This window comes from Leptodactylus fuscus, unplaced genomic scaffold (genome assembly GCF_031893055.1).
Source record: "Leptodactylus fuscus isolate aLepFus1 unplaced genomic scaffold, aLepFus1.hap2 HAP2_SCAFFOLD_129, whole genome shotgun sequence".
Taxonomy (NCBI): Eukaryota; Metazoa; Chordata; class Amphibia; order Anura; family Leptodactylidae; genus Leptodactylus; species Leptodactylus fuscus.
The window spans coordinates 132,817-157,880 of record NW_027440132.1 but is presented as its reverse complement, the minus strand read 5'-3'; the positions used below and the strand labels follow the sequence as shown (position 1 = coordinate 157,880).

The 25,064-nt window shown below is 45.1% G+C and overlaps 1 protein-coding gene across 2 annotated transcripts in view; it reads right to left on the bottom strand.

The window, feature by feature from the left end:
* Positions 1-242: 242 nt before the first annotated feature.
* Positions 243-25,064, bottom strand: part of LOC142187009 (junctional adhesion molecule A-like) — a 29,955-nt gene continuing 5,133 nt past the window's right edge. Inside the window, exons 1-9 of one of the 2 annotated variants that reach the window (XM_075261419.1) lie at positions 24,945-24,967; positions 9,845-9,892; positions 9,659-9,769; positions 9,426-9,578; positions 9,152-9,354; positions 3,555-3,654; positions 3,356-3,471; positions 2,626-2,670; positions 243-551 (exon numbers count right to left, since the gene is read on the bottom strand). In XM_075261419.1, the coding sequence (XP_075117520.1) occupies positions 516-551; positions 2,626-2,670; positions 3,356-3,471; positions 3,555-3,654; positions 9,152-9,354; positions 9,426-9,578; positions 9,659-9,769; positions 9,845-9,892; positions 24,945-24,948 (816 nt within the window). In that variant the 5' untranslated portion in view covers positions 24,949-24,967 and the 3' untranslated portion in view covers positions 243-515. Of the gene's footprint in view, positions 552-2,625; positions 2,671-3,355; positions 3,472-3,554; positions 3,655-9,151; positions 9,355-9,425; positions 9,579-9,658; positions 9,770-9,844; positions 9,893-24,944; positions 24,968-25,064 lie in introns of those variants that run through there. The other variant, XM_075261418.1, reaches the window with a different exon arrangement.

The following is a 25,064-nucleotide window of genomic DNA, read 5'->3' as shown; positions in this document are numbered from 1 at the left end:
GAGGAGCTTCCTCTGAAACCCGTTTCCTGTCTCTATTAGGTCATGGGGTCATCTCCCCATGGTGCTGTCATGGAGGGTAACTGGGAATACGAGGATTGGAATCTGCCTCTACCCCCTGATAGAGAGCAGGGCCCTATGGCGAGAAGGTTCTGGAACATGCTGCCACTATAATAGTGGAGGGGACCCCGCTGCAGATCATCTCACGACACTCTCAGATTGGGTTTATTTCATTTATTCCCAAGAATTGATTAAAAAACAAAAACAAAAAAAGATAGAAAACACAAGATAAAAACATTTCAGACAGAAGACAATGTAAAATGCCCAGCCCCCCACCCCCCGCTCCGCAGGGCCTTCTAGTGGTCATTTAGGAGTCTTGCTACCAGTTCATTTCATGAAGATCCAACATAGTGCAAATATCAGCCGGGGGAGCCCAACGTGGGGGGCGGCGGGGGGCGATAAATAACAGGGTGAGACTCCAGCAGTGTTCAGGCAGACGACAGCAGCTCGCGCTCCGCTCACACCACAAAGGACGACGTCTGCTGGAAGTTCTTCTACAAGACAGATTAACAAAAAAAAGTAAAAACATTCAGCATCTTAGAGGGCAGAAGATGTGACCCCGGAGGCCGACCACTGAGAGCAACTGTAGGGGACGCACCACAGCAAAGGAGCAACACCAGTACAGTCACATGACCTCTGGAGAGTGCAACCATCCCCCCCATCACATGACCTCCTCCTACCCCTCTCAGAGCAGCCATCCCCCCCATCACATGACCTCCTCCTACCCCTCTCTGAGCAGCCATCCCTCCCCATCACATGACCTCCTCCTACCCCTCTCTGAGCAGCCATCCCTCCCCATCACATGACCTCCTCCTACCCCTCTCTGAGCAGCCATCCCTCCCCATCACATGACCTCCTCCTACCCCTCTCTGAGCAGCCATCCCTCCCCATCACATGACCTCCTCCTACCCCTCTGAGCAGTCATCCCCCCCATCACATGACCTCCTCCTACCCCTCTCTGAGCAGCCATCCCTCCCCATCACATGACCTCCTCCTACCCCTCTGAGCAGCCATCCCTCCCCATCACATGACCTCCTCCTACCCCTCTCTGAGCAGCCATCCCTCCCCATCACATGACCTCCTCCTACCCCTCTCTGAGCAGCCATCCCCCCCATCACATGACCTCCTCCTACCCCTCTCTGAGCAGCCATCCCTCCCCATCACATGACCTCCTCCTACCCCTCTCTGAGCAGCCATCCCTCCCCATCACATAACCTCCTCCTACCCCTCTCTGAGCAGCCATCCCCCCCCATCACATGACCTCCTCCTACCCCTCTCTGAGCAGCCATCCCTCCCCATCACATGACCTCCTCCTACCCCTCTGAGCAGCCATCCCCCCCATCACATGACCTCCTCCTACCCCTCTCTGAGCAGCCATCCCTCCCCATCACATGACCTCCTCCTACCCCTCTCTGAGCAGCCATCCCTCCCCATCACATGACCTCCTCCTACCCCTCTGAGCAGCCATCCCTCCCCATCACATGACCTCCTCCTACCCCTCTCTGAGCAGCCATCCCTCCCCATCACATGACCTCCTCCTACCCCTCTCTGAGCAGCCATCCCTCCCCATCACATGACCTCCTCCTACCCCTCTCTGAGCAGCCATCCCTCCCCATCACATGACCTCCTCCTACCCCTCTCTGAGCAGCCATCCCTCCCCATCACATGACCTCCTCCTACCCCTCTGAGCAGCCATCCCTCCCCATCACATGACCTCCTCCTACCCCTCTCTGAGCAGCCATCCCTCCCCATCACATGACCTCCTCCTACCCCTCTCTGAGCAGCCATCCCTCCCCATCACATAACCTCCTCCTACCCCTCTCTGAGCAGCCATCCCTCCCCATCACATGACCTCCTCCTACCCCTCTCTGAGCAGCCATCCCTCCCCATCACATGACCTCCTCCTACCCCTCTCTGAGCAGCCATCCCCCCCATCACATGACCTCCTCCTACCCCTCTCTGAGCAGCCATCCCCCCCATCACATGACCTCCTCCTACCCCTCTCTGAGCAGCCATCCCCCCCCCATCACATGACCTCCTCCTACCCCTCTCTGAGCAGCCATCCCTCCCCATCACATGACCTCCTCCTACCCCTCTCTGAGCAGCCATCCCCCCCATCACATGACCTCCTCCTACCCCTCTCTGAGCAGCCATCCCCCCCATCACATGACCTCCTCCTACCCCTCTCAGAGCAGCCATCCCCCCCATCACATGACCTCCTCCTACCCCTCTCTGAGCAGCCATCCCTCCCCATCACATGACCTACTCCTACCCCTCTCTGAGCAGCCATCCCTCCCCATCACATGACCTCCTCCTACCCCTCTCTGAGCAGCCATCCCTCCCCATCACATGACCTCCTCCTACCCCTCTCTGAGCAGCCATCCCCCCCATCACATGACCTCCTCCTACCCCTCTCTGAGCAGCCATCCCCCCCCATCACATGACCTCCTCCTACCCCTCTCTGAGCAGCCATCCCTCCCCATCACATAACCTACTCCAGCTATCCTTCCTAGCACGGCCTCTTCATCGCAGCCATCCCACCCAATCACATGACTTCATCACACTTACATCGCTGCGGGTCTCTGACGGTTGGCTGTAGATGACTTTTTTGCTGTAAGAATAAGAGAGAAATCGTGAGACACTTCTGGCAGCAGCCATGATACCAAACAGACGACTGCTACCACCAGGCTGCTCCTGAAAACGGCGCCCTCCACAGGCACGGCTACAGAACTCCACTTACTTGGTTTTCTCTGAAATAGAAGATGATAAAGGCCATTAGACCACAAGAAATTACAGGTCCTCCACCACCACCACCAGAAATTACAGGTCCTCCACCACCACCACCAGAAATTACAGGTCCTCCACCACCACCACCAGAAATTACAGGTCCTCCACCACCACCACCAGAAATTACAGGTCCTCCACCACCACCACCAGAAATTACAGGTCCTCCACCACCACCACCAGAAATTACAGGTCCTCCACCACCACCACCAGAAATTACAGGTCCTCCACCACCACCACCAGAAATTACAGGTCCTCCACCACCACCACCAGAAATTACAGGTCCTCCACCACCACCACCAGAAATTACAGGTCCTCCACCACCACCACCAGAAATTACAGGTCCTCCACCACCACCACCAGAAATTACAGGTCCTCCACCACCACCACCAGAAATTACAGGTCCTCCACCACCACCACCAGAAATTACAGGTCCTCCACCACCACCACCAGAAATTACAGGTCCTCCACCACCACCACCAGAAATTACAGGTCCTCCACTACCCTCAGTCAGATACTCACTCCCGATGTATCCACGGCTGTACGCAAACCACACGCCAAATGCAATCAGGCCCACGAGGAGGAGGACGATGATGACCGCAGCCACAATCCCACCAACATTCTTCTCATCTGCAAGGATCGAAAAGTAAGTGACCCTCCACTCCAGCTGCAGAAGACAACAGTGGGCTCCACACCACAGAACGTGTACTCACATGTCTCCATAGTGACTGGTACAGACGTCAGGCGACCTAGTTCATTGGACGCCTCGCAGTAATAGTCCCCAGCGTCCGCCTGCGTCACAGGGTTAAAGGTCTAAAGGACAATGAAGGAAATTGTGGTTAATAGCGCTCACCTATACAGAAGGGATGTGGAAAAATAGATGATCACCACACAAATCCATGAGCAGTATAGAGGAGATCAGTATGGAGATGGGGAGCTCACCATATAGATCCATGAGCAGTATAGGGGAGATCAGTATGGGGGAGATCAGTATGGAGATGGGGAGCTCACCATATAGATCCATGAGCAGTATAGAGGTGATCAGTATGGAGATGGGGAGCTCACCATATAGATCCAGGGGCAGTATAGAGGTGATCAGTATGGGGGAGATCAGTATGGAGATGGGGAGCTCACCATATAGATCCAGGGGCAGTATAGAGGTGATCAGTATGGAGATGGGAGCTCACCATATAGATCCATGAGCAGTATGGGGGAGATCAGTATGGAGATGGGGAGCTCACCATATAGATCCATGAGCAGTATGGGGGAGATCAGTATGGAGATGGGGAGCTCACCATATAGATCCATGAGCAGTATGGGGGAGATCAGTATGGAGATGGGGAGCTCACCATATAGATCCATGAGCAGTATGGGGGAGATCAGTATGGAGATGGGGAGCTCACCATATAGATCCATGAGCAGTATGGGGGAGATCAGTATGGAGATGGGGAGCTCACCATATAGATCCATGAGCAGTATAGAGGTATCAGTATGGAGATGGGAACTCACCATATAGATCCAGGGGCAGTATAGGGGAGATCAGTATGGAGATGGGGAGCTCACCATATAGATCCATGAGCAGTATAGGAGAGATCAGTATGGAGATGGGAGCTCACCATATAGATCCATGAGCAGTATAGAGGAGATCAGTATGGAGATGGGGAGCTCACCATATAGATCCATGAGCAGTATAGGGGAGATCAGTATGGAGATGGGGAGCTCACCATATAGATCCATGGGCAGTATAGGGGAGATCAGTATGGAGATGGGGAGCTCACCATATAGATCCATGAGCAGTATAGAGGTGATCAGTATGGAGATGGGAGCTCACCATATATATCCATGAGCAGTATAGAGGTGATCAGTATGGAGATGGGGAGCTCACCATATAGATCCATGGTCAGTATAGAGGTGATCAGTATGGAGATGGGGAGCTCACCATATAGATCCATGGGCAGTATAGAGGAGATAAGTATGGAGATGGGGAGCTCACCATATAGATCCATGAGCAGTATGGGGGAGATCAGTATGGAGATGGGGAGCTCACCATATAGATCCAGGGGCAGTATAGGGGAGATCAGTATGGAGATGGGGAGCTCACCATATAGATCCATGAGCAGTATAGGGGAGATCAGTATGGAGATGGGGAGCTCACCATATAGATCCATGGGCAGTATAGGAGAGATCAGTATGGAGATGGGGAGCTCACCATATAGATCCATGAGCAGTATAGGGGAGATCAGTATGGAGATGGGGAGCTCACCATATAGATCCAGGGGCAGTATAGGGGAGATCAGTATGGAGATGGGGAGCTCACCATATAGATCCATGAGCAGTATAGGGGAGATCAGTATGGAGATGGGGAGCTCACCATATAGATCCATGAGCAGTATAGGGGAGATCAGTATGGAGATGGGAGCTCACCATATAGATCCATGAGCAGTATAGGGGAGATCAGTATGGGGGAGATCAGTATGGAGATGGGGAGCTCACCATATAGATCCATGGGCAGTATAGGGGAGATCAGTATGGAGATGGGGAGCTCACCATATAGATCCATGAGCAGTATAGAGGTGATCAGTATGGAGATGGGAGCTCACCATATAGATCCATGAACAGTATGGGGGATATCAGTATGGAGATGGGGAGCTCACCATATAGATCCATGGGCAGTATAGAGGAGATAAGTATGGAGATGGGGAGCTCACCATATAGATCCAGGGGCAGTATAGGGGAGATCAGTATGGAGATGGGGAGCTCACCATATAGATCCATGAGCAGTATAGGGGAGATCAGTATGGAGATGGGAGCTCACCATATAGATCCATGAGCAGTATAGGGGAGATCAGTATGGAGATGGGAGCTCACCATATAGATCCATGAGCAGTATGGGGAGATCAGTATGGAGATGGGGAGCTCACCATATAGATCCATGAGCAGTATAGGGGAGATCAGTATGGAGATGGGGAGCTCACCATATAGATCCATGAGCAGTATGGGGAGATCAGTATGGAGATGGGGAGCTCACCATATAGATCCATGAGCAGTATAGGGGAGATCAGTATGGAGATGGGGAGCTCACCATATAGATCCATCGGCAGTATAGAGGTGATCAGTATGGAGATGGGGAGCTCACCATATAGATCCATGGGCAGTATAGGGGAGATCAGTATGGAGATGGGGAGCTCACCATATAGATCCATGAACAGTATGGGGGATATCAGTATGGAGATGGGGAGCTCACCATATAGATCCATGAGCAGTATAGGGGAGATCAGTATGGAGATGGGAGCTCACCATATAGATCCATGAGCAGTATAGGGGAGATCAGTATGGAGATGGGGAGCTCACCATATAGATCCATGAGCAGTATAGGGGAGATCAGTATGGAGATGGGAGCTCACCATATAGATCCATGAGCAGTATAGAGGTGATCAGTATGGAGATAGGGAGCTCACCATATAGATCCATGAGCAGTATAGGAGAGATCCGTATGGAGATGGGAGCTCACCATATAGATCCAGGGGCAGTATAGAGGTGATCAGCATGGAGATGGGGAGCTCACCATATAGATCCATGAGCAGTATGGGGAGATCAGTATGGAGATGGGAACTCACCATATAGATCCATGAGCAGTATAGGGGAGATCAGTATGGAGATGGGGAGCTCACCATATAGATCCATGGGCAGTATAGAGGTGATCAGTATGGAGATGGGGAGATCACCATATAGATCCATGAGCAGTATGGGGGAGATCAGTATGGAGATGGGGAGCTCACCATATAGATCCATGAGCAGTATGGGGGAGATCAGTATGGAGATGGGAGCTCACCATATAGATCCATGAGCAGTATGGGGGAGATCAGTATGGAGATGGGGAGCTCACCATATAGATCCATGAGCAGTATAGGGGAGATCAGTATGGAGATGGGGAGCTCACCATATAGATCCATGACCAGTATGGAGGTGATCAGTATGGAGATGGGAGCTCACCATATAGATCCAGGGGCAGTATAGGAGAGATCAGTATGGAGATGGGGAGCTCACCATATAGATCCATCGGCAGTATAGAGGTGATCAGTATGGAGATGGGGAGCTCACCATATAGATCCATGGGCAGTATAGGGGAGATCAGTATGGAGATGGGGAGCTCACCATATAGATCCATGAGCAGTATAGGGGAGATCAGTATGGAGATGGGGAGCTCACCATATAGATCCATGAGCAGTATAGGGGAGATCAGTATGGAGATGGGGAGCTCACCATATAGATCCATGAGCAGTATAGAGGTGATCAGTATGGAGATGGGGAGCTCACCATATAGATCCATGGGCAGTATAGAGGTGATCAGTATGGAGATGGGAGCTCACCATATAGATCCATGGGCAGTATAGGGGAGATCAGTATGGAGATGGGAGCTCACCATATAGATCCATGGGCAGTATAGAGGTGATCAGTATGGAGATGGGGAGCTCACCATATAGATCCATGAACAGTATGGGGGATATCAGTATGGAGATGGGGAGCTCACCATATAGATCCATGAGCAGTATAGGGGAGATCAGTATGGAGATGGGAGCTCACCATATAGATCCATGAGCAGTATAGGGGAGATCAGTATGGAGATGGGGAGCTCACCATATAGATCCATGAGCAGTATAGGGGAGATCAGTATGGAGATGGGAGCTCACCATATAGATCCATGAGCAGTATAGAGGTGATCAGTATGGAGATGGGGAGCTCACCATATAGATCCATGGGCAGTATAGGAGAGATCAGTATGGAGATGGGAGCTCACCATATAGATCCATGGGCAGTATAGAGGTGATCAGTATGGAGATGGGGAGCTCACCATATAGATCCATGAGCAGTATGGGGGAGATCAGTATGGAGATGGGAGCTCACCATATAGATCCATGAGCAGTATAGAGGTGATCAGTATGGAGATGGGGAGCTCACCATATAGATCCATGAGCAGTATGGGGGAGATCAGTATGGAGATGGGGAGCTCACCATATAGATCCAGGGGCAGTATAGAGGTGATCAGTATGGAGATGGAAAGCTCACCATATAGATCCATGAGCAGTCTAGGGGAGATCAGTATGGAGATGGGGAGCTCACCATATAGATCCAGGGGCAGTATAGAGGTGATCAGTATGGAGATGGGGAGCTCACCATATAGATCCATAGACAGTATAGAGGTGATCAGTATGGAGATGGAAAGCTCACCATATAGATCCATGAGCAGTCTAGGGGAGATCAGTATGGAGATGGGGAGCTCACCATATAGATCAATGGCCAGTATAGGGGAGATCAGTATGGAGATGGGGAGATCACCATATAGATCCATGGGCAGTATGGGGGAGATCAGTATGGAGATGGGGAGATCAGTATGGAGATGGGGAGCTCACCATATAGATCCATGAGCAGTATGGGAGAGATCAGTATGGAGATGGGGAGCTCACCATATAGATCAATGGCCAGTATAGGGGAGATCAGTATGGAGATGGGGAGATCACCATATAGATCCATGAGCAGTATAGGGGAGATCAGTATGGAGATGGGGAGCTCACCATATAGATCAATGGCCAGTATAGGGGAGATCAGTATGGAGATGGGGAGATCACCATATAGATCCATGAGCAGTATAGGGGAGATCAGTATGGAGATGGGGAGCTCACCATATAGATCAATGGCCAGTATAGGGGAGATCAGTATGGAGATGGGGAGATCACCATATAGATCCATGGGCAGTATGGGGGAGATCAGTATGGAGATGGGGAGATCAGTATGGAGATGGGGAGCTCACCATATAGATCCATGAGCAGTATGGGAGAGATCAGTATGGAGATGGGGAGCTCACCATATAGATCAATGGCCAGTATAGGGGAGATCAGTATGGAGATGGGGAGATCACCATATAGATCCATGAGCAGTATAGGGGAGATCAGTATGGAGATGGGGAGCTCACCATATAGATCAATGGCCAGTATAGGGGAGATCAGTATGGAGATGGGGAGATCACCATATAGATCCATGAGCAGTATGGGGGAGATCAGTATGGAGATGGGGAGATCACCATATAGATCCATGGGCAGTATGGGGGAGATCAGTATGGAGATGGGGAGATCACCATATAGATCCATGGGCAGTATGGGGGAGATCAGTATGGAGATGGGGAGATCAGTATGGAGATGGGGAGCTCACCATACTCCATGAGCAGTAACATGTGGATTCAGTGATGGGTACAGACATGAGGGATCGGTAGACACGTATACAGGGTACATTAGGATTTGGCTCAGCAGGTTACCAGGTCTCCAGTTGTAGGGTCAATGGTGTAGGTTGAGTTCAGGAAGCTGGGACTGGTCTTGGGGTCTTCGGGCATTAGGACCTTATTCTTGTACCAGTTGATGATGGGGCGGGGCGAGGCGTCGCTCTCAGCACAGTGCAGTGTAGTGGGGCTCCCAATGGTCACAGATTTGGGCACATGAGCCACGGGTGTAGATGGTGGAACTGGCAAGTAACAGAGAACAAGTTAGAGACATTGTAAAGAGAAGCTGAGGCCATCGGAGAACGTCCCTTACCCAAGACCACCAGCTGGGTCTTCTTCTCTGCGTAGGACGGTTTCCCAGAGCTGGTGTCCGTCACCTCACACGTGTACTCGCCCGAATCCTTCCTGGTCAAACCATTCAGCCGCAGCCCTCGTGGGTAAGGTTGGGCTCGGTCCTGATAGTTCACTAGAAGAAGGAGACTAGTCAGACAGGTCCTCAGGTCAAAATCGGGCAGATCTGTGACCCCCTATATTTAGAGCACGCACCGGTCGTCTTTCCATCGAAATAGATGAGCGAGGCTTCCTGGCTGGAGGTGAACTTCCACTCGATACGCGGATTCTGAAAGCTGGAGGGGTAATCACAGGGGAACTCCACACCTGCAGAGAGATAATGACATGGTCAGCAGGGGGCGCAGTCACCGGGCAGTGGCACTACATGATGAGATGACTTACTCTCTCCTTCCTTGGCCCTAATAGGGTTGTCACCGAACACAGCAGCACCTGTAGAGGGAGAAGACGAGACTGTCAGAGGCAGGCGGTGACATCAGGCTGACTTTCACTCTGAAATCTCTGCTATATCTGCCATGTGGATGTAGGGGTTGATGCTGGAGCTAAACATGTCAGTGCTGCTCTATATATGTCCCGCACAGTCCTGGGACCGCTCCTGAGTCAGAGCGGCTTCACAGTCCCATCGCCAGAGGAGGGAGCACTGCCTGGTCACCGGACCCGGTCCACACACACATCTGACACAGAATATAAGAAATCTCTAGACCACTGGTTGCGATCGGACACCCAGAGCCCATCCTGATCAGCTATTTGGGCTGCCAGAAACCTATTTAATCCCTTACGGACCGCGCCTCTTTATATGGCAATAACAGAGACGCTGTAACTTACACAAGTGAATGTGAGATTGCTTTTTCGTGACACATTGCACTTCATGTTAGTGGTAAACATTGATCAAAATTTTGGGGAAATTTGGAAAAAAGATTGCAATTTTCAAAATGTGAAATTCTCCGCTTTTCAGGCAGATTTCAGATGAAATTTAGACATTTCATTTTTTGCAGTAATCTATTCATTTACCCTAAAATGATCCCATTCACAAAGGGTTAAAGGAGAAAATCCATCTCACAGTTTGTTCTACAATGACTCCGGAGCACAGAAATCCCCCACATGGGGGTGTCACTGATATTTAGGCAGACGGACCCTCGGGAGTGAAGGAGCGACACCGGGGGTAAGAAAAGCAGATTTTGCTGGAATAGTTTTCAGGCGCCCGGTCTCATTTGCAGAGCCCCTAGGGGACCAATAGAGTGGAAACCCCCCAAAAGTGACCCCATTATAAAAACTACACCCATCAAGGAATGTACCAAGGGGTATTATCAGTGTGAGGCTAAAAAGGCTTCCCAAAAATGTATGTACAAAATGAAAATCAAAATATTGAAAGAAATCTGCCATTTCAGTGCCCAATACATTGCACCCACTTTGTGCTGTCAGAGACCTGCACTCCAAAAACCATGAAGGGGCCAAAACATTATGTATGTGGGTGTAAACTGCTGCTCGGGCACACCGCAGGGCTCAGGTGGGAAGGAGCACTGCGCTTGTTAGCTATTGGGGTACAGAGTTACAGGGACTTTCTGGGCGCCATGTTGTTTTTGCAGAGCCCTGGAGGTGACAGTAAATACCCCAAGAGGTGACCCCATATTTTAGGGTCTCTGCAAAAGTGTCATGGCATCCAAAAACCAAATACCCCCTTCTTCCCTTCTGTGTCCGGCTGTGCCCTAATATCAGTATATACCACATATGACATTAGATACGTTATCCTGGGTACACCAGTGTCATACATGTGCCCTAATATCAGTATATACCACATATGACATTAGATACGTTATCCTGGGTACACCAGTGTCATACATGTGCCCTAATATCAGTATATACCACATATGACATTACATATGTTATCCTGGGTACACCAGTGTCATACATGTCCCCTAATATCAGTATATACCACATATGACATTACATATGTTATCCGGGGTACACAAGTGTCATACATGTGCCCTAATATCAGTATATACCACATATGACATTACATATGTTATCCGGGGTACACAAGTGTCATACATGTGCCCTAATATCAGTATATACCACATATGACATTACGTCCGTTATCCTGGGTACACCAGTGTCATACATGTGTCCTAATATCAGTATATACCACATATGACATTACATATGTTATCCTGGGTACACCAGTGTCATACATGTGCCCTAATATCAGTATATACCACATATGGCATTGTGTATGTTATCTGGGGTACACCAGTGTCATACATGTGCCCTAATATCAGTATATACCACATATGACATTACATATGTTATCTGGGGTACACCAGTGTCATACATGTGCCCTAATATCAGTATATACCACATATGACATTACGTCCGTTATCCCGGGTACACCAGTGTCATACATGTGCCCTAATATCAGTATATACCACATATGGCATTGTGTATGTTATCTGGGGTACACCAGTGTCATACATGTGCCCTAATATCAGTATATACCACATATGACATTACATATGTTATCTGGGGTACACCAGTGTCATACATGTGCCCTAATATCAGTATATACCACATATGACATTACGTCCGTTATCCTGGGTACACCAGTGTCATACATGTGCCCTAATATCAGTATATACCACATATGACATTACGTCCGTTATCCGGGGTACACCAGTGTCATACATGTGCCCTAATATCAGTATATACCACATATGACATTACGTACATTATCCTGGATACACCAGTGTCATACATGTGCCCTAATATCAGTATATACCACATATGACATTACGTACATTATCCTGGATACACCAGTGTCATACATGTGCCCTAATATCAGTATATACCACATATGACATTACATATGTTATCCGGGGTACACCAGTGTCATACATGTGCCCTAATATCAGTATATACCACATATGACATTACATATGTTATCCGGGGTACACCAGTGTCATACATGTGTCCTAATATCAGTATATACCACATATGACATTACGTACATTATCCCGGGTACACCAGTGTCATACATGTGCCCTAATATCAGTATATACCACATATGACATTACGTACATTATCCTGGATACACCAGTGTCATACATGTGCCCTAATATCAGTATATACCACATATGACATTACATATGTTATCCGGGGTACACCAGTGTCATACATGTGCCCTAATATCAGTATATACCACATATAACATTACGTACGTTATCCTGGGTACACCAGTGTCATACATGTGCCCTAATATCAGTATATACCACATATGACATTACATACATTATCCCGGGTACACCAGTGTCATACATGTGCCCTAATATCAGTATATACCACATATGACATTACGTCCGTTATCCTGGGTACAGCAGTGTCATACATGTGCCCTAATATCAGTATATACCACATATGACATTACATCCGTTATCCGGGGTACACCAGTGTCATACATGTGCCCTAATATCAGTATATACCACATATGACATTACATACGTTATCCGGGGTAGACCAGTGTCATACATGTGCCCTAATATCAGTATATACCACATATGACATTACATACGTTATCCTGGGTACACCAGTGTCATACATGTGTCCTAATATCAGTATATACCACATATGACATTACGTACGTTATCCTGGGTACACCAGTGTCATACATGTGCCCTAATATCAGTATATACCACATATGACATTACACACATTATCCTGGGTACAGCAGTGTCATACATGTGCCCTAATATCAGTATATACCACATATGACATTACGAATGTTATCCGGGGTACACCAGTGTCATACATGTGCCCTAATATCAGTATATACCACATATGACATTACGTACATTATCCGGGGTACACCAGTGTCATACATGTGCCCTAATATCAGTATATACTACATATGACATTACATACATTATCCCGGGTACACCAGTGTCATACATGTGCCCTAATATCAGTATATACCACATATGACACTACGTACATTATCCGGGGTACACCAGTGTCACACATGTGTCCTAATATCAGTATATACCACATGACATTACATACGTTATCCTGGGTACACCAAGTGTCATACATGTGCCCTAATATCAGTATATACCACATATGACATTACATACGTTATCCTGGGTACACCAGTGTCATACATATGTCCTAATATCAGTATATACCACATATGACATTACATACGTTATCCTGGGTACACCAGTGTCATACATGTGCCCTAATATCAGTATATACCACATATGACATTACGTACGTTATCCAGAGTACACCAGTGTCATACATGTGCCCTAATATCAGTATATACCACATATGACATTACACACATTATCCTGGGTACACCAGTGTCATACATGTGCCTTAATATCAGTATATACCACATATGACATTACATACATTATCCAGAGTACACCAGTGTCATACATGTGCCCTAATATCAGTATATACCACATATGACATTACATACGTTATCCAGAGTACACCAGTGTCATACATGGCCTTAATCTCAGTATATACCACATATGACATTACATCCGTTATCCGGGGTACACCAGTGTCATACATGTCCCTAATATCAGTATATACCACATATGACATTACGTCCGTTATCCTGGGTACACCAGTGTCATACATGTGTCCTAATATCAGTATATACCACATATGACATTACATATGTTATCCTGGGTACACCAGTGTCATACATGTGCCCTAATATCAGTATATACCACATATGACATTACGTCCGTTATCCCGGGTACACCAGTGTCATACATGTGCCCTAATATCAGTATATACCACATATGACATTACGTACGTTATCCTGGGTACACCAGTGTCATACATGTGCCCTAATATCAGTATATACCACATATGACATTACATATGTTATCCGGGGTACACCAGTGTCATACATGTGCCCTAATATCAGTATATACCACATATGGCATTGTGTATGTTATCTGGGGTACACCAGTGTCATACATGTGCCCTAATATCAGTATATACCACATATGACATTACATATGTTATCTGGGGTACACCAGTGTCATACATGTGCCCTAATATCAGTATATACCACATATGACATTACGTCCGTTATCCCGGGTACACCAGTGTCATACATGTGCCCTAATATCAGTATATACCACATATGACATTACGTACGTTATCCTGGGTACACCAGTGTCATACATGTGCCCTAATATCAGTATATACCACATATGACATTACATATGTTATCCGGGGTACACCAGTGTCATACATGTGCCCTAATATCAGTATATACCACATATGACATTACATACATTATCCCGGGTACACCAGTGTCATACATGTGCCCTAATATCAGTATATACCACATATGACATTACGTCCGTTATCCTGGGTACAGCAGTGTCATACATGTGCCCTAATATCAGTATATACCACATATGACATTACATCCGTTATCCGGGGTACACCAGTGTCATACATGTGCCCTAATATCAGTATATACCACATATGACATTACATACGTTATCCGGGGTAGACCAGTGTCATACATGTGCCCTAATATCAGTATATACCACATATGACATTACGTACGTTATCCGGGGTAGACCAGTGTCATACATGTGCCCTAATATCAGTATATACCACATATGACATTACATACGTTATCCTGGGTACACCAGTGTCATACATGTGTCCTAATATCAGTATATACCACATATGACATTACGTACGTTATCCTGGGTACACCAGTGTCATACATGTGCCCTAATATCAGTATATACCACATATGACATTACGTACATTATCCTGGGTACACCAGTGTCATACATGTGCCCTAATATCAGTATATACCACATATGACATTACATACGTTATCCTGGGTACACCAGTGTCATACATGTGTCCTAATATCAGTATATACCACATATGACATTACATACGTTATCCGGGGTAGACCAGTGTCATACATGTGCCCTAATATCAGTATATACCACATATGACATTACGTACGTTATCCGGGGTAGACCAGTGTCATACATGTGCCCTAATATCAGTATATACCACATATGACATTACATACGTTATCCTGGGTACACCAGTGTCATACATGTGTCCTAATATCAGTATATACCACATATGACATTACGTACGTTATCCTGGGTACACCAGTGTCATACATGTGCCCTAATATCAGTATATACCACATATGACATTACGTACATTATCCTGGGTACACCAGTGTCATACATGTGCCCTAATATCAGTATATACCACATATGACATTACATACGTTATCCTGGGTACACCAGTGTCATACATGTGCCCTAATATCAGTATATACCACATATGACATTACACACATTATCCTGGGTACAGCAGTGTCATACATGTGCCCTAATATCAGTATATACCACATATGACATTACGAATGTTATCCGGGGTACACCAGTGTCATACATGTGCCCTAATATCAGTATATACCACATATGACATTACATCCGTTATCCGGGGTACACCAGTGTCATACATGTGCCCTAATATCAGTATATACCACATATGACATTACGTACATTATCCTGGGTACACCAGTGTCATACATGTGCCCTAATATCAGTATATACCACATATGACATTACATCCGTTATCCGGGGTACACCAGTGTCATACATGTGCCCTAATATCAGTATATACCACATATGACATTACGTACATTATCCTGGGTACACCAGTGTCATACATGTGCCCTAATATCAGTATATACCACATATGACATTACGAATGTTATCCGGGGTACACCAGTGTCATACATGTGCCCTAATATCAGTATATACCACATATGACATTACATACATTATCCCGGGTACACCAGTGTCATACATGTGCCCTAATATCAGTATATACCACATATGACATTACATACGTTATCCTGGGTACACCAGTGTCATACATGTGCCCTAATATCAGTATATACCACATATGACATTACATACATTATCCCGGGTACACCAGTGTCATACATGTGCCCTAATATCAGTATATACCACATATGACATTACGTACATTATCCTGGATACACCAGTGTCATACATGTGCCCTAATATCAGTATATACCACATATGACATTACGTACATTATCCGGGGTACACCAGTGTCATACATGTGCCCTAATATCAGTATATACCACATATGACATTACGAATGTTATCCGGGGTACACCAGTGTCATACATGTGCCCTAATATCAGTATATACCACATATGACATTACATCCGTTATCCGGGGTACACCAGTGTCATACATGTGCCCTAATATCAGTATATACCACATATGACATTACGTACATTATCCCGGGTACACCAGTGTCATACATGTGCCCTAATATCAGTATATACCACATATGACATTACATACATTATCCCGGGTACACCAGTGTCATACATGTGCCCTAATATCAGTATATACCACATATGACATTGTGTATGTTATCTGGGGTACACCAGTGTCATACATGTGCCCTAATATCAGTATATACCACATATGACATTACGTCCGTTATCCCGGGTACACCAGTGTCATACATGTGCCCTAATATCAGTATATACCACATATGACATTACGTCCGTTATCCTGGGTACACCAGTGTCATACATGTGCCCTAATATCAGTATATACCACATATGACATTACATACATTATCCCGGGTACACCAAGTGTCATACATGTACCCTAATATCAGTATATACCACATATGACATTACATACATTATCCGGGGTACACCAGTGTCATACATGTACCCTAATATCAGTATATACCACATATGACATTACATACATTATCCCGGGTACACCAAGTGTCATACATGTACCCTAATATCAGTATATACTACATATGACATTACATACATTATCCCGGGTACACCAGTGTCATACATGTGCCCTAATATCAGTATATACCACATATGACATTACATACGTTATCCTGGGTACACCAAGTGTCATACATGTACCCTAATATCAGTATATATGACATTACATACGTTATCCTGGGTACACCAGTGTCATACATGTGCCCTATATGATATAGAGATTAGAGTGTCAGCTCCTGGGGTCAGGGATGATGGGGGTGATACTTGGTGTATGTGCAGTGTCAGTAGTAGAGCAGGTCGGACCGGTCAGGTGACATTCTGTTCGGGCTCTCCTATGTACATAGTGGGGGGGGGGTGTTACATTCTCAGTATCGTTTCCACCCACATCACCACCAGGCCTGGGGGGGTTTCTCATGACTTGTGCTGCGCCCCCAGGACTCTGGTAACTGCCCCAGACCTGCTGACACATTGTAACGAACCTTCAGCTGCTCTACAGTTACTCCAATCATCTAACATGACCAGCAAGCTTTGGGCACAGGGACAAGAAGAGGGGCCCCGACAGATCAGCGGCAGCACGTCACCCCCCGAATATTACCAGATACCTAAACATCAGGAAGGCAAACCCCCAAAACTTCTCAGCTGTATATAGTCACACGTATACAGCACTATATACAGTAGTATCTATATAGTCACACACATACAGGACTATATACAGTATTATCTATATAGTCACATATACAGGACTATATACAGTAGTATATATACTCACATATACAGGACTATATACAGTAATATCTATATAGTCATACATATACAGGACTATATACAGTAGTATCTATATGGTCACACATATACAGGACTATATACAGTAGTATCTATATAGTCACACATATACAGGACTATATACAGTAATATCTATATAGTCACACATATACAGCACTATATACAGTAGTATCTATATGGTCACATATACAGGACTATATACAGTAGTATCTATATAGTCACACATACAGGACTATATACAGTAGTATATATACACACATATACAGGACTATATACAGTATTATCTATATAGTCACATATACAGGACTATATACAGTAGTATATATACTCACATATACAGGACTATATACAGTAGTATTTATATAGTCACACATATACAGGACTATATACAGTAATATCTATATAGTCACACATATACAGCACTATATACAGTAGTATCTATATGGTCACATATACAGGACTATATACAGTAGTATCTATATAGTCACACATACAGGACTATATACACACATATACAGGACTATATACAGTAGTATCTATATAGTCACACACACAGGACTATATACAGTAGTATCTATATAGTCACACATACAGGACTATATACAGTAGTATTTATATAGTCACACACATACAGGACCATATACAGTAGTATCTATATAGTCACACACATACAGGACTATATACAGTAGTATCTATATAGTCACACATATACAGGACTATATACAGTGGTATCTATATAGTAACACACATACAGGACTATATACAGTAGTATCTATATAGTCACATATACAGGACTATATACAGTGGTATCTATATAGTCACACATATACAGGACTATATACAGTGGTATCTATATAGTAACACACATACAGGACTATATACAGTAGTATCTATATAGTAACACACATACAGGACTATATACAGTAGTATCTATATAGTCACACATATACAGGACTATATGCAGTAGTATCTATATAGTCACACACATACAGGACTATATACAGTAGTATCTATATAGTCACACATACAGGACTATATACAGTAGTATCTATATAGTCACACATACAGGACTATATACAGTAGTATCTATATAGTCACACATACAGGACTATATACAGTGGTATCTATATAGTAACACACATACAGGACTATATACAGTAGTATCTATATAGTCACACATATACAGGACTATATACAGTATCTATATAGTCACACACATACAGGACTATATACAGTGGTATCTATATAGTCACACACATACAGGACTATATACAGTAGTATCTATATAGTCACACACATACAGGACTATATACAGTGGTATCTATATAGTCACACACATACAGGACTATATACAGTAGTATCTATATAGTCACACACATACAGGACTAAATACAGTAGTATATATACACACATATACAGGACTATATACAGTAATATCTATATAGTCATACATACAGGACTATATACAGTGGTATCTATATAGTCACACACATACAGGACTATATACAGTAGTATCTATATGGTCACACATACAGGACTATATACAGTAGTATCTATATAGTCACACACATACAGGACTATATACAGTAGTACCTATATAGTCACACACATACAGGACTATATACAGTAGTATATATACACACACACATACAGGACTATATACAGTAGTATCTATATGGTCACACACATACAGGACTATATACAGTAGTATCTATATAGTCACACACATACAGGACTATATACAGTAGTATCTATATAGTCACACACATACAGGACTATATACAGTAGTATCTATATAGTCACACACATACAGGACTATATACAGTAGTACCTATATAGTCACACACATACAGGACTATATACAGTAGTATATATACACACATACAGGACTATATACAGTAGTATCTATATAGTAACACACATACAGGACTATATACAGTAGTATCTATATGGTCACATACAGGACTATATACAGTAGTATCTATATGGTCACATATACAGGACTATATGCAGTAGTATATATACACACACATATACAGGACTATATACAGTAGTATCTATATAGTAACACACATACAGGACTATATACAGTAGTATTTATATAGTCACACACATACAGGACTATATACAGTAGTATCTATATAGTCACACACATACAGGACTATATACAGTAGTATCTATATACTCACATATACAGGACTATATACAGTAGTATCTATATAGTCACACATACAGGACTATATACAGTAGTATCTATATAGTCACACATACAGGACTATATACAGTACTATCTATATGGTCACATATACAGGACTATATACAGTAGTATCTATATGGTCACACATACAGGACTATATACAGTAGTATCTATATAGTCACACATACAGGACTATATACAGTACTATCTATATGGTCACATATACAGGACTATATACAGTAGTATCTATATAGTCACACATACAGGACCATATAAAGTAGTATCTATATAGTCACACATATACAGGACTATATACAGTAGTATCTATATAGTCACACACATACAGGACTACCCTACAACACCTGAACATGCTCCTGATGAGGCTGAGTAGTGTGTGTGACCTCCACGTGTCTGTATGACCTCCCTACAACACCTGGACATGCTCCTGATGTGGCTGAGTAGTGTGTGTGACCTCCACGTGTCTGTATGACCTCCCTACAACACCTGGACATGCTCCTGATGTGGCTGAGTAGTGTGTGTGACCTCCACGTGTCTGTATGACCTCCCTACAACACCTGGACATGCTCCTGATGAGGCTGAGTAGTGTGTGTGACCTCCCCGGGCCTGTATGACCTCCCTACAACACCTGGACATGCTCCTGATGAGGCTGAGTAGTGTGTGTGGCCTCCACGTGGCTGTATGACCTCCCTACAACACCTGGGCATGCTCCTGATGAGGCTGAGTAGTGTGTGTGACCTCCCCGGGCCTGTATGACCTCCCTACAACACCTGGGCATGCTCCTGATGAGGCTGAGTAGTGTGTGTGACCTCCCCGGGCCTGTATGACCTCCCTACAACACCTGGGCATGCTCCTGATGAGGCTGAGTAGTGTGTGTGACCTCCACGTGTCTGTATGACCTCCCTACAACACCTGGACATGCTCCTGATGAGGTTGTGGATGGTCTCCTGAGGGATCTCCTCCCAGACCTGGACTAAAATATCTGACAACTCCTGGACAGTCTGTGGATGGAGGAGACATGATGTCCCAGATGTCTCCATCGGATTCAGGTTTGGGGAACGGGCGGCCAGTCCAGAGCTTCAATGTATTCATCTTGTAGGACCTGCTGACACACTCCGACCACTTGAGGTCTGGCATTGTCCTGCATTAGGAGGAACCCAGGGCCAACCGCACCAGCATATGGTCTCACAAGGGTCTGAGGGTCTCATCTCGGTACCTAATGGCAGTCAGGCTACCTCTGGCAGCACATGGAGGGCTGTGTGGCCACCCCACACCATTACTGAGCCACTGCTGGTCATGCTGAAGGATGTTGCAGGCAGCAGATCACTCTCCACGGTGTCTCCAGACTGTCACATATGCTCAGTGTGAACCTTCATCTGTGAAGCGCTCAGGGCGCCAGTGGCCAATCCTGGTGTTCTGTGGTAAATGCCAAGCGTCCTGCACGGTGTTGGACTGTGAGCACAACCCCCACCTGTGGACGTCGGGCCCTCACACCATCCTCATGGAGTTGGCTTCTAACCGTTTGTGCAGACACATCTGTGGCTTGCTGGAGGTCATTTTGCAGGGCTCTGGCAGTTCTCCTCCAGTTCCTCCTTGCACAGTGGCGGGGGTAGCGGTCCTGCTGCTGGGTTGTTGTCCTCCTACAGCCCCCTCCATGTCTCCTGGTAGCGCCTCCAGCGTGTCATGTGGCAGCACAGACTGTCCAGGAGTCGGCAGAGTCTTTAGTCCAGGAGGTCTGGGAGGAGATCCCCCTCCTGCCAGTACGGTGTATAGCGCTATACTGTGAGGGGGCGTTCCTTACAGCTAAGCGTCATGGCAGGGGTAAGTAACACCCCCTCATAGTATAGCGCTATGCACAGTACTGGCAGGAGGGGCGCTCTCAGCTAGACTATCAGGAACTCCATTCTGACAGTGAAGAGGCAACGGCACATAACGGGAAGCTAAATTCAGCGCACTGTCGACTTTCTAGCGGTATATAAAACCGCATGTGCCCGAGGACATTATAGGTCCTATGTTTCTTTACTTCTGTAACTGTATACAGCCATTAGCCCTATATACCAGGCCCAAGGGGACTATATAGGACTGAACAAGTCATTTCCCCTCTGTTGTGTTTACATTTGGTTGGGGAGGGGGTAATTGCAAAACCACTGAGAGGATTTGGATGAGATTTGTCCCATAGAAACTCTGTAACCTGGAGTAACACATCGGCTACTTTGTATCCCGGTACATGACGTGGCTTCACTACTGTTCTGGATTTATGGTCACATACTATATTACATGCCCCATAGAAACTCTGTAACCTGGAGCAACACATCGGCTACTTTGTATCCTGGTAAATGATATGGCTTCACTACTGTTCTGGATTTATGGTCACATACTATATTACATGTCCCATAGAAACTCTGTAACCTGGAGTAACACATCGGCTACTTTGTATCCCGGTACATGACATGGCTTCACTACCGTTCTGGATTTATGGTCACATACTATATTACATGTCCCATAGATACTCTGTAACCTGGAGTAACACATCGGCTACTTTGTATCCTGGTAAATGACATGGCTTCACTACTGTTCTGGATTTATGGTCACATACTATATTACATGTCCCATAGATACTCTGTAACCTGGAGTAACACATCCGCTACTTTGTATCCCAGTACATGACATGGCTTCACTACTGTTCTGGATTTATGGTCACATACTATATTACATGTCCCATAGATACTCTGTAACCTGGAGTAACACATCGGCTACTTTGTATCCCGGTACATGACATGGCTTCACTACTGTTCTGGATTTATGGTCACATACTATATTACATGTCCCATAGATACTCTGTAACCTGGAGTAACACATCGGCTACTTTGTATCCCGGTACATGACATGGCTTCACTACTGTTCTGGATTTATGGGCACATACTATATTACATGTCCCATAGATACTCTGTAACCTGGAGTAACACATCGGCTACTTTGTATCCCGGTACATGACATGGCTTCACTACTGTTCTGGATTTATGGTCACATACTATATTACATGTCCCATAGATACTCTGTAACCTGGAGTAACACATCCGCTACTTTGTATCCCAGTACATGACATGGCTTCACTACTGTTCTGGATTTATGGTCACATACTATATTACATGTCCCATAGATACTCTGTAACCTGGAGTAACACATCGGCTACTTTGTATCCCGGTACATGACATGGCTTCACTACTGTTCTGGATTTATGGGCACATACTATATTACATGTCCCATAGATACTCTGTAACCTGGAGTAACACATCGGCTACTTTGTATCCCGGTACATGACATGGCTTCACTACTGTTCTGGATTTATGGTCACATACTATATTACATGTCCCATAGATACTCTGTAACCTGGAGTAACACATCCGCTACTTTGTATCCCAGTACATGACATGGCTTCACTACTGTTCTGGATTTATGGTCACATACTATATTACACTGCTCCTGCAGCCGCTTATCTCAGCTCCCAGGTTAGTTATCTCTCTATGTAACACTCAGCTAACCCTCAGTCCATTGTGTACAAGCATCTGCATATTATCTGATCTGCTCCAGTGCTGACACACTGGAGGGGAATCACCTTTACTCCACATTGGCAGTTTGCTGATATTAAACATGGCGGGAAAAAGAAAATCTAATTTGTCACAAACAATGAGATCTATGAAGGAGCCAGAAGTCACAGAGGTCTCCTCAAGCGGAGCTGACGGGATCATCGGCACCAACAACACGCTCATTATATGGCGTCCCAGCGAGCTGCTGAGATACCGGAACAATCATAGGCACAGCGCGAGGAATGAGTTCAGTGGCAGGACAGCATGAGAGCTGCCGAAACGTCAGAGCAGGCGAACCATCAATGGTAGAAATTTGGTAAGTCGCGAGCAGAGGCTAGTCACACCTATACAGCACTATATACAGCACTATATACAGCACTATATACAGCTCTATATACAGCTCTATATACAGCTCTATATACAGCTCTATATACAGCTCTATATACAGCTCTATATACAGCTCTATATACAGCTCTATATACAGCTCTATATACAGCTCTATATACAGCTCTATATACAGCTCTATATACAGCTCTATATACAGCTCTATATACAGCTCTATATACAGCTCTATATACAGCTCTATATACAGCTCTATATACAGCTCTATATACAGCTCTATATACAGCTCTATATACAGCTCTATATACAGCTCTATATACTCACACCTATACAGCACTATATACAGCTCTATATACTCACACCTATACAGCACTATATACAGGGCACAGCTCTATATACTCACACCTATACAGCACCATATACAGCTCTATATACTCACACCTATACAGCACCATATACAGCTCTATATACTCACACCTATACAGCACTATATACAGCTCTATATACTCACACCTATACAGCACTATATACAGGGCACAGCTCTATATACTCACACCTATACAGCACTATATACAGCACTATATACAGCTCTATATACAGCTCTATATACTCACACCTATACAGCACCATATACAGCTCTATATACTCACACCTATACAGCACTATATACAGGGCACAGGTCTATATACTCACACATATACAGCACTATATACAGGGCACAGGTCTATATACTCACACATATACAGCACTATATACAGCTCTATATACTCACACCTATACAGCACTATATACAGCTCTATATACTCACACCTA